This window comes from Penicillium solitum (assembly GCF_028829755.1).
Source record: "Penicillium solitum strain IBT 25940 chromosome Unknown utg000001l_segment0_segment0, whole genome shotgun sequence".
Lineage (NCBI taxonomy): Eukaryota > Fungi > Ascomycota > Eurotiomycetes > Eurotiales > Aspergillaceae > Penicillium > Penicillium solitum.
In genome coordinates, this window is record NW_027072121.1 from 4,852,125 (window position 1) to 4,866,041 (window position 13,917).

Below are 13,917 nucleotides of genomic sequence, written 5' to 3' on the forward strand. Positions count from 1 at the left end.
TGCTATTTTGAAATACTGTTCTTTGGTAATACCAATACAACACTGTTTATGACATTGCCGGATATGGATTAGCGTCATACACCTGCCTGAGTCAGCAATTCTTTGTTTACTTTGCATTTCGTCCCTCCAGAAACCAGTTTGCGCTCATTTGATGCTCATACTTCCAAGGTTACTGCCCAGACCATCTATTGGTATGCCTTCTACCTACTGGTTTTATCTCAACTCGCTAACTTGAAGTCTCAGCGGCCAACACAGACAGTGGCTGGACGTGAGCTCCTCCTTCTCGCCCGGATACTCTATTCGCCGGTAACCTGGCGGTCAACAAATCCCAATATGGAGGGTGAAAACATAGTGAATACCCCACTTTGAGTTTCTGTTACATCAGAGGATATGGGCGCATAACTGACCATCTTCAGACCAGAACCAGGTCGTCTACTCGGACGCGCCTACCACAGGCCGGCCTACGGGAGGCCACCTCCGCGACGACCAATTCGCGCTCCGGCATCATGGCGCCAGGTACAATCGCAAACAAGGCTATGAGCATGTCGCGTATGGAAGACCCTGACTCGTTGGCGCAACATGAACTGACAGCGACGGAAGCAACCCGTCCCAAAACCGCAAACCCGGAAACGAAGAGACCTGGATCCGTCACCCGACAGCCTAGTACTACGACCAGGGCGCATACCCGAGGCAACTCGTACTCATCTTCTACCATATCCCGGCCGACCGCACCTGCAACTCGCGCAGCCAATGGCACCTTTTCCTCAACCGTCGGCCCCGGCACGCGCCCAGCATCGGCCATGTCCCGGCATCAATCATCCTTCAACGGCCGCAGACCCGTTGGCGCATCGATTCCGCGCGCAGCGAGCGCGTTGGATACCCATATGGAAGACGTCTCTCCCAGTGTGCTAGGAAAACGAAAGGGTATGCCACCATTTCCCTTATCCCCCAGTCGTCTCCCTTCTTGCCCCGTTGGAACTGTGTCCCCCGGATTGGATGAAGGTTGGAATGGGGTTGGCGAATTGGCAGCGCTCTCTCTGTCTGAGAAACCTGTCTCTTTTCCAATTCCTTCCAACCAAGCAACTATCCCCGTGTTGCCCAGTACCCCATTTCGGAATGTTTCCACTGTTACCACCCCAAAGTCACTCGGATATGTCCAGCCCTCCTCTTCCTCGTCTTTTTTTACCGCCCCTACCGCACCCTCCAGGACCCCATCACATTCCCAGCAGCGCATTGTCAAGAAATCCTCCCACCCCGCGTTTTTGACCAAAGGTTCTTCGATCAGAAGTTTTGACAATATCACAGGCCCGGAATGGGATCAAGCCTCTCGCGAAAAGAGCATGGAGGGATTGATGCAGACTTTCATGGCCCAGGTAAACCAACAAGGTCAAGCGAGCTCTGGTCTCAAGGAGACGGTTGATTTGTACAAGTCAAGAAGTAAGTTTAGTCGGATAAGGGTTATATTGAAACCAATCTAACCTTTTCATCCAGTCAACGAGCTCGAAGCGTCTCGGGATGAGGTGAAAGAACTCAATATTACCCAGCGCGTGGAATTAGATTCGCTGCGAAACCAGCTACGTACAGCAGAGCAGGCGCGTAAAGAGGACAAGCGAGAGTATGAAATCGCCATGGATGATCTTTGCCAGCGCCAGCGCATTGAATTGGATTCGGTCCAACAGCAAAACAGAAGAGAAATTGCCGCAATCACTGACCGACATCAAGAGGAGGTTCGCGACCTGAAGCGACGATTTGATCGTGAGATTGAAGAGGAAAAAGCAGGACGACTAAGCGCGCTCGGGAAGCTCACTTCCCAATCTGCACTTGATACCCAGAAGTCCCAAATTGAATTGGAAAGGAAGGACCGCGAAATTACGACATTGCATGATGGGCTACAGACCCTGAAGGCGGAACTCGATCGCGAACGAAGAATTGTGCACGAACTCAAACTCAATCTGGATACCACAAGCAGCAACAGTGTTACACTGGAATCATCAGTTCGTGCCCTTAAGGCACGCATTGAGTTCCTTGAAAGTGGACGGGAGGAACAATCCAAATCCTTTGAGCGGTGCAACCAGCAGATGATGGATGCATTTGCCGAGACAGAGGCAATAAAGGAGAAGTTGCGCAGGGAAGAAACACTCCGGCGCAAACTCCATAACCAAGTGCAAGAGCTCAAAGGCAACATCCGCGTGTTCTGCCGAGTTCGCCCCTCACTTAAGAGTGAACCTGCCTCCGATCTCACTCTCATGCAGTATCCCGATGAAACCGACGATGGGAAGGAGATTAATATCCTTGGCCCCGAAGAGAGGAGCAGCCTTGGAACAGTTAACCGGAAGAACAACACTTTCTCATTTGATCGTGTATTCAATCCATCCACCCAGAATGCCGAGGTTTTTGATGAGATTAGCCAGCTTGTTCAGAGCGCGCTGGATGGCTACAATGTTTGCATTTTCTGTTATGGCCAAACTGGCAGTGGCAAGACGCATACAATGTCATCGGCTGACGGCATGATCCCTCGTGCTGTTCACCAGATTTACGAGACCGCGCAAGGTCTCGAAGAGAAAGGTTGGCGGTACTCAATGGCCGGTAACTTTGTCGAAGTTTACAACGAAAACCTCAATGATCTTTTGGGCAACCCGGATGAATTGGATAAGAAGAAGCATGAGATTCGCCATGACATGCAGCGGGGCAAGACTACTATCACCGACATTACAACTGTCAATCTGGACTCCCCTGAGATGGTTGAGACTATTCTCAAGAATGCGGATGCCAACCGCTCGGTAGCAGCGACCAAGGCCAACGAGCGCTCCTCGCGGTCTCACTCTGTCTTCATTCTCAAGCTCACCGGCCAGAACCACATCACTGGAGAACGCAGCGAAGGCACCCTAAACCTCGTTGACTTGGCAGGAAGCGAACGTTTGAGCCACAGTGGGGCTACTGGAGAGCGTCTGAAAGAGACCCAAAACATCAACCGTAGTCTCAGCTCTCTAGGCGATGTGATTTCTGCTCTCGGCCAAGGAAAAGAAGGAGGTCACATCCCATACCGGAACAGCAAGGTATGTTTATTTTGCAATTATTTCTTCGCTTGGTACTAACTCACTTTCCAGCTCACCTACTTGCTCCAATTCTCCCTGGGTGGAAACTCTAAGACTCTCATGTTCGTTATGGTCAGTCCTCTCCAGGCGCACATGTCGGAGACCTTGACTAGCTTGAAGTTCGCCACCAAAGTACACAACACCCACATTGGCACCGCAAAGCGACAGGCGCGTGTTCGTGACGCCTGATTATGACGATACATGATACCTCTTTTCCATTCTTGAATATATTTTGTTGGTTTTCTCTATTGGGGTAGGGGTCTTTAACGATCCTGTCCTCTACCCTGGCGTCTTGGTTGGACTATTGATGTTTTCCTTCTTTGGCAAGCCTTTGGAGATATTCGGTTCCTGCCTTAGCGTGTGATTTACTGTATGGACAATGATACATTTGGTTTAATCAATGCACAGTAACAGGCTCTCAACGTTTTATCTGTTTGGTTTACATTGCGAGACATATGCTAGTCTTCCTTTTCAATGAATTTACGGATATCTGATAGGGTCTGTTTCCTTCTCTCAATCCAAGGGAAATGACCACATTCGCCGTAGGTAATCACTCGGGCATTTCGAATATCCTTTGCTGTCCGTTCCACAATCCCTATCCCACATATCATATCTTCACGGCCGAATATGATGAGTGTTTCTGCCTGTACATCACCAAGCCTCTCCACCATTTGCATTGGCTCCAGCAATTCCATGTCACATCGACCCTGGGCTTGGTAGCACCAAACTGACAACTTGTGATCGCCAATATCACGCAGTAGCTCTGGTACGTACTGCTTCGGGTCAAAGAAATACAAAGGCCACATGCCTCGCACCGACTCTGTAAATTCCTCGTCCGATCCAGTCTGTCGATCCATCACACTTTCCCAGGCATCCTGGTACCGGGGATCTATGCGCGTCGCTTCGAGGTGCAACAATCTCTTGTCCTGAAACCCCACTAGCTGGTGATCGAGGAGAACGAGCTTGCTAACACGACTGGGATACATCTCTGCGTACCCTAGCGCAATCGCTCCGCCGTTCGAGTGGCCTAATAAAACCGGATATCGTTCCAGATGCAGGTGCTGGCGGAGATCCTCCAAGTCGGAGGCAAGATCGGGCATACTGCTCATCTGGGATGCTAGTGGTCTGGATGATCCCCCCGTTCCACGGGAATGGAAGAATATGACAGTATAGCCGTTGGTATTTGTGGCATTGGTGTGGTCTTGCGGTCTCCATAACGCTTGCAGCCCATTTTCAAGATATTGAAATCCTAAGCCCCAGCCAGGGGGTTGAACAACAATTAAATTGTGTGGATCTTCGTTTTCGGTGGATGGGTGATGCACGACATATTCAAATATTAACTCTTTTCCTGGAACACTGAAGGTGTGGATTCCTGAGTTGAGTACTTCCGACATTTGGAAAGAGTTTAAGAAATAGAATCAACATCCGAAAGCTATGCTAGGTACATCTGCAATCGAAAACCAATTTTATTCCATTCAGCATCAAACTGTGACGTCATTCGGAAGAGTACTACTATGTTGTACAAGCAGAAGTAAACTGGAATGAAGAATATAATTTCCACCTAGAGTTGACCAAAGTATCTGTCAGACTTCTGCTTCACCAGTTGGGCCTTCTGTTGAATAGCAATGGCGTCCAAAGTGCCTTCCTCACAGATATACGCATCTATGAGTCTAGCTGGAACCCATTCGAAGTAGATATTCTTAACTTCGACTGCATAGTTGATGTTGTCTCGATCGGCCTCAATTCCCTCAGCAAGAACCTTGACTCCTTTGATGCCGCCGTCAACCCAGCAGCCCACCATCTCTTTAGGATCATTCTCTTCGTGGCTATGATCGCTCTCGGCGCCAGGCTCAGCCACCTTCTCCAGCTCACTGATAACCAAGACTTTGGCGGCAGGACAAACATGTCTGGCACTCAGAATAGCTGGCAAAGATCCAGTTTTATTGCTCACTGAGCCTGAATCCGAGATCCGGTCTGATCCAAGCAGGACGAAATCCACTTCCTTGCTGGCGAGAGCGGCGGATGCATCGGAGTACACAGTTAGTTTTAGGTGTCGATCGGAGGATGGGGGAAATCTTGACTGAAAGGCAGACAGGATGGAAGACGCCATACTGACTCCTTCGCACAACGGACGAGATTCTAATATCCTAAGCTCTAGATTAGGAATTGGAAGGGATGCAAAGGCCTCCAGAATGCTATCCCGGATGGTAGAGCTCGCGGAGAAGGTGAGGATGACGAGAGAGGGCGCAGGCCATGAGATTTTTGTAGGTAGGAAGTTGCATTCGAGGTAGCTCGCAAAGGAGCGTTTGATACGCGTGGGCATATCCTTGCGCTTGTCCAAATGGTGGTCGAGCAAAGCCAACAAGCGCTCCAATTTGATATTGCGGTCGAGAATGTCGTGTACGATCCCTTCCATGTCGGCCAACAATCCCAGAAATGCATTCAAGGTGGCGGCGCCCATACTTTCTCGTCCATTTTTCCACAGATGCCATGCAGCCATGCGAGCAGTTTCCCACCACTTTGTGTCAATGTCCTCCTTCATCTGCGCAATAACGTCCCGGAAGGCCCTCAACGCAATCGAGGTCAACTCGTGCGATCCACTCTGATGATCTGCCTTCAGTTCTCCCAGGCCCGCTGTGAGTGCCTTGCTAGCGCCCTCGTTCATGTCGCTCTCGAACCAGACTCGTCGCAGGCTTTCCTTCAAGCGTGGCACGCCACCGAATTTCTCATCATCTTGGATTGTATCGGGACTGTGCCACTCCCAGCTTTCATGCTCCCAGTCGATTTGGATACCCTCTTCCCCGCGACCACCTTCACTGGAGTCCTTGAGTCGGAATAGGAATGGAAAAATAGTCCACTGCCGACCGACAGAAGGATCACTGAAGGTGTATGGTTTTCCCTTTCGCCAAAGGTCAATATCTCGTGGGGCGAGAGTAGTCTCCTCTTTCAATTCACGCCATGCTGCTGTTTCTGGTGTTTCATGACTCTCTATACTGCCCGAGATGGGAGCAAGGTGGTGCCTTGAGAAGTCAGTCAATCTAATCTGGACGCGGGGCTGTTGACAGGAAAGCGGGGTTCTTGGATACATACTGGTATGTGCTGACTTTCTCACTTCGCCGAAATAGAGCAACTTTGGTTACTCCTGCATCTGAGCAGATAAATGAGGATACTACAGATCTCTGCTTGAGCTCGGGATTGCCCTGGTCCATCTTGGTCTTGTTGGAAGTATAGGAATAGTCAGAGAGAAGATAAACATAAGCTCAAAGTTTCGGCCTCGGGATATCCGCAACACCGTCACCATCGCATCATCGCATTATTGCATTAGCAAGAACTCATGTACTGGCAATTATTCTCTTGTAAAGTTTATTTCATTCTTGAAATTCTTGACAGAATACGCTTGAAGAGCCAATTCGCCTCTAAGCACCAATGACGTCATCAGTAGTATATATATGCTACGAGTATCAATCATTGAAATGATACAATGCTCCAAAATGCCCACTCTCACAGGGTCATGTATCTGCCGGAATATCGAATACGAGCTAAAGCTCGCTTCGATTGACGACGCGAGAACATCTCTCTGTCATTGCCGCAACTGCAAGGTATAAACTCAAAGATGAACGGGAACTGTCATTTCGCTAAATCTGAAATCATTGTACAGAAAGCTTTTGGAACTAATTATGGCCTGACAGCTAAAGTCCCAAAGGACACATTTAATCTCACGAAAGGGATACCAAAAGAACATGTCGCAGATAACGGATCTGGAGCTGTGATTCATCGAGAATTTTGTCAAAATTGCGGGAGCTTCATCCTGGAATATGGGGTATGTTAGCTTTATACAATAGGTACGGGATTTCTCTAACACAGCAATCAGAATGCTGCCAAAGACCATTTTCGCTACGTCTGTGTCGGATCCTTAGACGACCCGGAAGCCTTACCCCCCAAGGGGGAGTTCTTCTGCAAGGCTCGGGCGAGCTGGATGCCGGAGATTCCGAGTGAGTTGAGTATGCTAGTCTCCTGGCCCTTTCTAGCTCTAACAAATATACGTAGATATATTCCACAAGCAGACGGTAAATGAGTAAAGAGTAACGAAATGGATGAAGGTTTGCTCGGTTTTTCAAATACCTCGCTTGTCTATATATATATGCACACATAGTCTCAATATACATACATCATATGCCATCCACTGTCATGCTTTTCACAACCATATCCGGCGCTAACAATTTACCTCGAATAGAGACCCCATTCAAGAAGTCATTACTATCCACCCGGCGATATCCATCTTCTAGCGTCTTCTCAATACCAGCCCGTAGGTGGCGCTCGGCCAACCGGCTCCTTGCTTCTAGCGGATCAGAGTCGACGAAGACACGATAGTCGACAAGCCCAGCAAGTTCACGCCAGCCGGGATCATCAAGAAGCAGGTAGTTACCCTCAATGATAATGATCTCTGCATCCGGCGTAATGGAAATCCCATTCTCGACAGGATCTTTCGCTTTGTGATCGAATGTCGGTGCGCGAATAACATCCTCTGGTGACCATGTCCCAGAATATGGCTCTGCTAGCGGTGTCTCGTCGGACCACGTGCGGAGCCGAGTGATAAAAGCTACAAAGCGGCTCACGTCGAATGTCCACGGAGCCCCACGACGGATATGTGCTTCTCTGGGGTTGGGTAGCTGATCCAAAGCTGCCCGAGAAAGATGAAAGCCATCCATGGAGAGCAGGGCAGCGCGGGAAGTTGAGCCCTGATTCAACTGTTGCACTACTGCCTCGGCTGTGGTTGTCTTCCCTGAACCAGGGATACCTGCGATGGCAACTAGGTAGCGTGATTTGGGATGAGCTTCGGCCTGGTTGCGGATAGTATCCGCCAGTCGCCGGTACTCGGATTCCATCTGTAAATCGAAGTTAGATTGACTAGTATGAAGGCCTAGATGGGATTTTACCTTGAATCAATCACACATGGATATATCTTATAGTGACGCAAACTGGAGTAGATGCCTCAACCACGGCTGGTGACAATCAACGGATCATGCTGCGCAAATGGCGAAGAGAAAATCCAGCAGCTTTCCAGGTATTGTCCAAATGGTTTGATAGAAGTGCAGGGCCAAGTTATGTATGTGTTGGTGGAGCGGGTGTCGGGTGTCGGGTCACAGTGTTCCGAAGCAACACGGTGTTTTGCCGCTGGTTTGTAGTTGTGCCGACTCGGAATTCCTCCTCTATTGGGATCTCCGCAGGTGCTTTTTTGGGGTAAGTCAATAAAAAGGGGGGAAACCTGGAGGTGTTGATATGCACATGTGGGTTTTGATGGCAAAATCTTATCGGGGCACAATTCTCCGGCGTTACACCAGCTTACACTCTAAGAACTTCAAAAAGGACATCATTTGATTTTGGTAAATGAGACTAGAATTTAAATCAACTCTTGAAATATGAGTTTCCAAAGAGGGGAAAAAAAAGGCAAGAATGCAAGAATGCCAAAATGCCGGGCAAAAATATGTAGGGCATTGATAGCCTTGAGACGAAAGACCGCGACGACGATGAAATCGAAAAAACAACAACACCAGAACCATCATTCATATATATTCCCGAAAATGGGAATGAGAACACCGAAAACAATCCTAGTTACGTCGTGTCTTTGGTCAACCTGGAAACCGTTTCCACTTCACGGACAGTTGGCTTCCGATGCCTTTTCTGTTTCTTCTGTTCCGGGTCCACATAGAAGCACAAGAGCTGTTGTGACCAACAATGAGAACACTGAGGTCGTGTATGATCACAAGCAGTCCGTTGTTCACGACAGGCTTTACAGTCCCCCGGATTTAGCTGGTAGGGCTTTTGCAAATCTGGGGAAGCTTCAAATGCCGTACCCCGCCATCCAGACCATAGCCACCGGGAGATGCGACCGCAAAGTCCGCCCTTCATCTGCCCATATATAGGAGGATCATGGGGAATATTTTCTTGGGGGATCTGTTCTCTGTATATTTTATCAGCCACGATCAAGACCCTGTAATCACCCCAAAGGCTCTAACCGCTCGCCCTGACTCGTCATTGTGGGGGTCCACGTCTCCTTTACTATAATTACTATAACTGTCACCGAGAGTATTGATTCATGGCAGAAGTGAACGTGATAAGCTAGAAACAAGAAAAAGCCCGCACACAAGAGATGTACCCAAGGCCAAGGCAATGCACACGCCGTTAGGCCCTCGGGCCCCCCTGCAGCAAATAAACAAATATCGCGCTTCGGGCACTGCATGTCATATCAGGCAGCTGTAGATGCAAATCATGGGGTCAGGGGGTCAGGGGGAAATAGCACATTCCTAGGGGGGGCTCTTTTCTCAAGACTTTCGGGTTCGGTCATGTTATCTCCAGAGTAACGTCAGCCGATATCTGATATTCGGAGTTGTACACTTCGGAATCACGTTCCACGAGACGCTGTGGATGTCGGGTTTACTGTAAAACCGTTGAAACGTCATAATGACTTTAGACCATAAAAAATGTGAGGCAACAAAAAGAAATGTTAAGATGAACTTTTAAGGTTGTTCACAATAATAAGCCAACATGGTTCGAATAAGCGAGGCGATCAAAGATGATCACCGGAGACTAGAATCTTACTACAACATCATCGTCAACTCCGAAGATGAAGACGAGCAAACCAGATTTCAGAACCAGTTTACCTGGGAACTTGCTCGACATGCCGTCGCCGAGGAGCTAGTAGTGTTTCCTGCATTGGAAAAAGTTCGATCTGACGGCAAGGAGAATATAGATGATGATCGGCGTGATCATTCAGCGGTACGTATTCACATCTTAAATAGAGAGCGATGCTGATATATTATAGCTCAAAGAAATGCTCTACGTTTTCCAGGACCTAAACTCTTCCGATCCCCGCTTCTTCCCTACAATTACGATGCTGATGGAAGGTCTTGCCCGGCATATGCGCGACGAAGAGGCAAATGACCTGGTCATATTGGAGGAGACCCTCACTTCTGACGAGAGCGAGGAGCTGGGTGAATCTCTTAGCCGCACCAAGATGTTCGTACCTTCTCGCGCGCATCCATATGACCTGGACAACCCGCGCTTTGAGACTGTAGCCGACCTGATCACGGCTCCTCTGGATCGTCTTCAAGATTTGTTCCGAAAGTGGCCGGAGGAGGAAAGCATGCTGACCGCGCCATTGGAGTAGATACAAAGGAAAAGAGTTACAATAATATAGAGATTTTATCTCTTTTGGCCTACGATGGAGCCAACTTGCAGCCTGAATATGTACTCGTGAACGTAATTGAATTCCTCTCCGGATAATGATTGAATCTCTCTGCCTAGTCACTTTCGCTTAGAGTGTTGTCCTGAGATTTGCGATCAGCTCTAGATAAATTATTGTTAGCAATTAGTTCGATAATTATACGCGAAGAGCTCTCACTTTTCCTGGTCTTTACTCTGGTCCGGAGCCTCATCAAGGTAATGCCGAGGTGTATCCCCGTCAAGCTCATCATTGAGAAGGTCCAAAGCATTACGCTTGGCCTTTTTGGATACTTTGGAACTGGTCAGAACACTGCAAATTATTAATAACGGGTAAAAAATGAAAATGAGAACATTCATCTCACGTTGTATAGCCACGCCTCGAGCTTACTTCGTCTTCGACAGATAAATCGACATCTTTGGCTTCCCCCAGGCTTGACATCATCTGTCTAGGTATTGATTGAGCTTCAAACCCCAACAAATATGAAATTAAGGTTCTAGGTCTTGTAACGCTGGTAGCTATTATTAAAACCTACGAAGGCGAGGTAATAGCGGCAGAGAAGCCCGGGTTTATAACGTCACACCACCATCATGATCGGGCAATGAATGCTGAAAGCACCGGGAATACCCCGAGCGCATAGTTCTAACTACCAATAATGTTTCCAAGATTCTTATCTAGATTATTAAGGGACCACTTAAGAGTTTATTACCTACATGTAGGTAGGTATCTGCGTACCTAGATAGAAACGTCTTGAAGATGGTATTTATTTCCAACAAAAATTGTCATTGAGCAACATCTGTCTATTGTACAAAAGAAAAACGTGATCCGACAAAAAGGGCATGTTCATTAGATGTTGTTGTATCTGCCTTGTCCGGTATATTCGGTAGGTCCGTCATGATTCAACATTTCTAGATCCGGATCTCCCTGGGTTTTGCGATAGCCGGCGAGAATCTTGCTCGGATGGAAGAAGTTGAAAAGCAGACAGCAAGCGAACATCAACGCCGCATCAAATACGTATATGAATGCCTCTTTGCTTTGAAGGAATCCGCCACTGCCCTGGACATATTCTGCCACTCTGTAGATTGATCGGATGAGGACCAGGACACTGGCAGTATAGAGAACCTTCATGTAGCGGGTCCAGGGAATTCGAGTGTCGCCCGCAGCATGCATAGGTGTAGCTAACATGCGGCGATGGAAAACCACAGAAACAACGATAAAGAACCCGAAGAATAGGATTTGAACGAAGAGTCCGGCGACAATCATGTTGTTTCCGAGTTTTACTTTCGACTGGTCCTTCGCGGTAGCGAGCATTCCACCTCCTATAAGAAAGGAATAACGTTAGTGACATTGCATGATGTAGAGAATTCACGTAACGTACCTCCACTCTGGATGAAAAATGACAACACATCACCCGTCACAAATATCTTGGTCAACCATGACGGCCTGACCAGTGAACACGAGGCCCCGTTCAGCAAACGAATGATACGACCGAGGATCATGTATATAGAAGCCGCAAAGAATGCAGGCGCTAACAGGAGCATCAAACTCTGTGCAATATATGGCTTGGTGGTGAAATCCGGGGCTTCCTCTGCGCTGGCATATCTCGCTAAGTAACCCAACGCCTCGACTGAAAATAGTTCACACCGATTAGCATAGTTTCAAAAGGGGATGAAGAAAATGTAGAAAGAAGACACACATATACCACCGATAACAAATGGTATAAAGTACCAGGTTCGATTCCGGCCTAATTGCCAGATGTGTATGACGGTAGTGAGTCCAAAGATTGCTGCAAAGGCGATAGCAGAACCAACAGACGGGTTGTAATGGTACAATTTGAACTCGGCCATGATGAGCTAGCGTAAACCGCAGGATGGTTGGTCTTGAAAAGTCAGGATTCAAGAAAGATAGGTAGCGCTCTTTGGATATGAAAGGAGTGAAAAGTCGTGGGATTCGAGAAAGACAGGCGACGCTGAATGAAGACGGAAAAGAGTAAAAAGTCGTCTGTAAACAGGATTCAGTGAAGAGATTTAGCTCGACTTATGAGAAGAAACTTGCTATTTAAACATCTTTTCATCTTGGCCGATCATTTAACATTAGTATGCACCTTGTGCTGATATGTCTCTGCCTTGACCCATAATTAGGGGTCCCTTTTTGTTGACAACAGTTGAAAAGTGAAAAAAAACTAGTCCATTTGGGTATAAGATACGAATTATCCGAGAAGAACGAAACAGGGTCAAGCTTCCAGCAGTTTAGTTTCTCGTTGCTCTGATCCACCCAAGCAGTTCGTTGTTTCTCGTCCAATCAGAGGTGTTATAGATCTCCCGAAATGGGAAACATAACGAGTACGAGATAGAACTAGCAGGTTGTAGTTTGCGACTAGTACAACGTTATTTGCCAAGATCGCTTTTTTATGATTTCAATGGATAGTATCCTTCTCCACGGTGTTTCTAATAATAAAGCGAGAAACGAAATACGAAGAGAGCAGCTCATCTGCAAGGCTATGTCGGGAGAGTAGACTCGAGAAGAAGATTTCCCAAGTTGTTTCTGGCTTATATATACGAGGCCTTGATATGTTATCTGTACTGAAACAAGACCTTTCCATACAACACTTTCAACTTCGTTATCGAGGGGATCGGTACACCGAGTAGGTCTTGAAAACATGAAGTCCCAACAGGACTCAAGAAGAGTAGAGCAATGGAACAATGTGAAGTTTGCTACTGTTTCGTTGCAAGGAATAACTGCTAACTAGTATTTAAAGAATTGGATACGCAGGAACGTTCATACTATTCAAATTTGAGTCTTCCACGGACCCACGGGGGTGTGGGTGGGCCATAAAAAAGGTACATAAAACACAACATAAGGATCATATCAACTCTGAAGCTAGCTCAAGGATGAAAAAACTATAGATCTGACATAAAACTGGTTTAGCCGATCTGCCACTAAGAATAATTCTAAATATACGACATGGAAGTTTACATCACAGCTTAAAAAGACACTACGCATAAATATTTCCTGCTTCATCCTTGATAACACTTACCGAGATTGATACTAAGTGATGGAGTTTAATTCACATTATATATATCTCTCTGTATTCTCCCTAACTACTTTGAGGGGCAGAATTGTGGCCATGAGGCTTTGACTAAATGTATGCTCTGATTATGTACATTTTGTATGGAATGGCCATACAAAAGATACCTAATGCTGAAAATCTGTTATCCCAACACTGGATAGGCGTTGATGGGGCACGATCATCACCATCTATATTCTTAGAACATATAGAAAACAAAGCGAGGAGTATACTCCGTAATTTCCCATGGATTATGTCATAATCTGTGTTGTGGCGACATTCCTCGGGATCGGGGAATGTGATGTCTTTTGAATGTCCACAGATTTTAATATTAATGTGGCTTAGTCCAATTATCACAAGCATATTCCGATAATTTGAACAAAGTACGGAGTACAGAGTCTAGACAATCCAAGCAGTCCTGGACAATCCTGGACAGTCTAGACCTCAGCGCTAAAAGGCCAAGACAGGTCGAGCAAGGCAAAAGTGGAGAGAGCGGCAACTCCGATCATAAACATTGTCTCCCATTTGGACAT

General features: G+C 47.2%; 8 protein-coding genes across 8 annotated transcripts; 3 read left to right on the top strand and 5 right to left on the bottom strand.

The window, feature by feature from the left end:
• The first annotated feature begins 156 nt into the window (after positions 1–156).
• Positions 157–3,497, top strand: N7455_001806 (putative kinesin family protein (KlpA)). The gene is made up of 5 exons (XM_040951925.2): positions 157–191; positions 244–351; positions 417–1,437; positions 1,492–3,056; positions 3,108–3,497. Exons 2-5 carry the CDS (start codon positions 334–336, stop codon positions 3,282–3,284), a joined length of 2,781 nt encoding a protein of 926 aa, XP_040817609.2. The 5' UTR covers positions 157–191; positions 244–333; the 3' UTR covers positions 3,285–3,497.
• A 56-nt stretch (positions 3,498–3,553) lies between these two features.
• N7455_001807 (alpha/beta fold hydrolase) lies at positions 3,554–4,489 on the bottom strand (the record flags this gene model as incomplete). Its single annotated transcript, XM_040950991.2, has 1 exon — positions 3,554–4,489. The coding sequence occupies one exon, from the start codon at positions 4,487–4,489 to the stop codon at positions 3,554–3,556; it is 936 nt and encodes a 311-aa protein (XP_040818085.2).
• Positions 4,490–4,560: 71 nt separating this feature from the next.
• N7455_001808 (translation initiation factor eIF-2B subunit family protein) lies at positions 4,561–6,321 on the bottom strand. The gene is made up of 2 exons (XM_040951492.2): positions 6,186–6,321; positions 4,561–6,115 (listed from the first exon to the last, which is right to left on the bottom strand). The coding sequence occupies exons 1-2, from the start codon at positions 6,302–6,304 to the stop codon at positions 4,657–4,659; spliced, it is 1,578 nt and encodes a 525-aa protein (XP_040818541.2). The 5' UTR covers positions 6,305–6,321; the 3' UTR covers positions 4,561–4,656.
• Positions 6,322–6,544: 223 nt separating this feature from the next.
• N7455_001809 (GFA family protein) lies at positions 6,545–7,174 on the top strand (the record flags this gene model as incomplete). Its single annotated transcript, XM_065604163.1, has 4 exons — positions 6,545–6,694; positions 6,754–6,915; positions 6,967–7,087; positions 7,143–7,174. 4 exons carry the CDS (start codon positions 6,545–6,547, stop codon positions 7,172–7,174), a joined length of 465 nt encoding a protein of 154 aa, XP_065462654.1.
• Positions 7,175–7,264: 90 nt separating this feature from the next.
• On the bottom strand, positions 7,265–7,981 carry N7455_001810 (phosphoribulokinase/uridine kinase family protein; the record flags this gene model as incomplete). The annotated part of the gene is made up of 1 exon (XM_040950993.2): positions 7,265–7,981. The coding sequence occupies one exon, from the start codon at positions 7,979–7,981 to the stop codon at positions 7,265–7,267; it is 717 nt and encodes a 238-aa protein (XP_040817527.2).
• A 1,660-nt stretch (positions 7,982–9,641) lies between these two features.
• Positions 9,642–10,263, top strand: N7455_001811 (uncharacterized protein; the record flags this gene model as incomplete). The annotated part of the gene is made up of 2 exons (XM_040951254.2): positions 9,642–9,872; positions 9,919–10,263. The coding sequence occupies 2 exons, from the start codon at positions 9,642–9,644 to the stop codon at positions 10,261–10,263; spliced, it is 576 nt and encodes a 191-aa protein (XP_040818595.1).
• A 133-nt stretch (positions 10,264–10,396) lies between these two features.
• N7455_001812 (uncharacterized protein) lies at positions 10,397–10,761 on the bottom strand (the record flags this gene model as incomplete). Its single annotated transcript, XM_065604164.1, has 3 exons — positions 10,397–10,442; positions 10,498–10,629; positions 10,682–10,761. 3 exons carry the CDS (start codon positions 10,759–10,761, stop codon positions 10,397–10,399), a joined length of 258 nt encoding a protein of 85 aa, XP_065462655.1.
• A 402-nt stretch (positions 10,762–11,163) lies between these two features.
• N7455_001813 (RTA1 domain-containing protein) lies at positions 11,164–12,164 on the bottom strand (the record flags this gene model as incomplete). The annotated part of the gene is made up of 3 exons (XM_065604165.1): positions 11,164–11,636; positions 11,696–11,944; positions 12,014–12,164. The coding sequence occupies 3 exons, from the start codon at positions 12,162–12,164 to the stop codon at positions 11,164–11,166; spliced, it is 873 nt and encodes a 290-aa protein (XP_065462656.1).
• Positions 12,165–13,917: the final 1,753 nt, after the last annotated feature.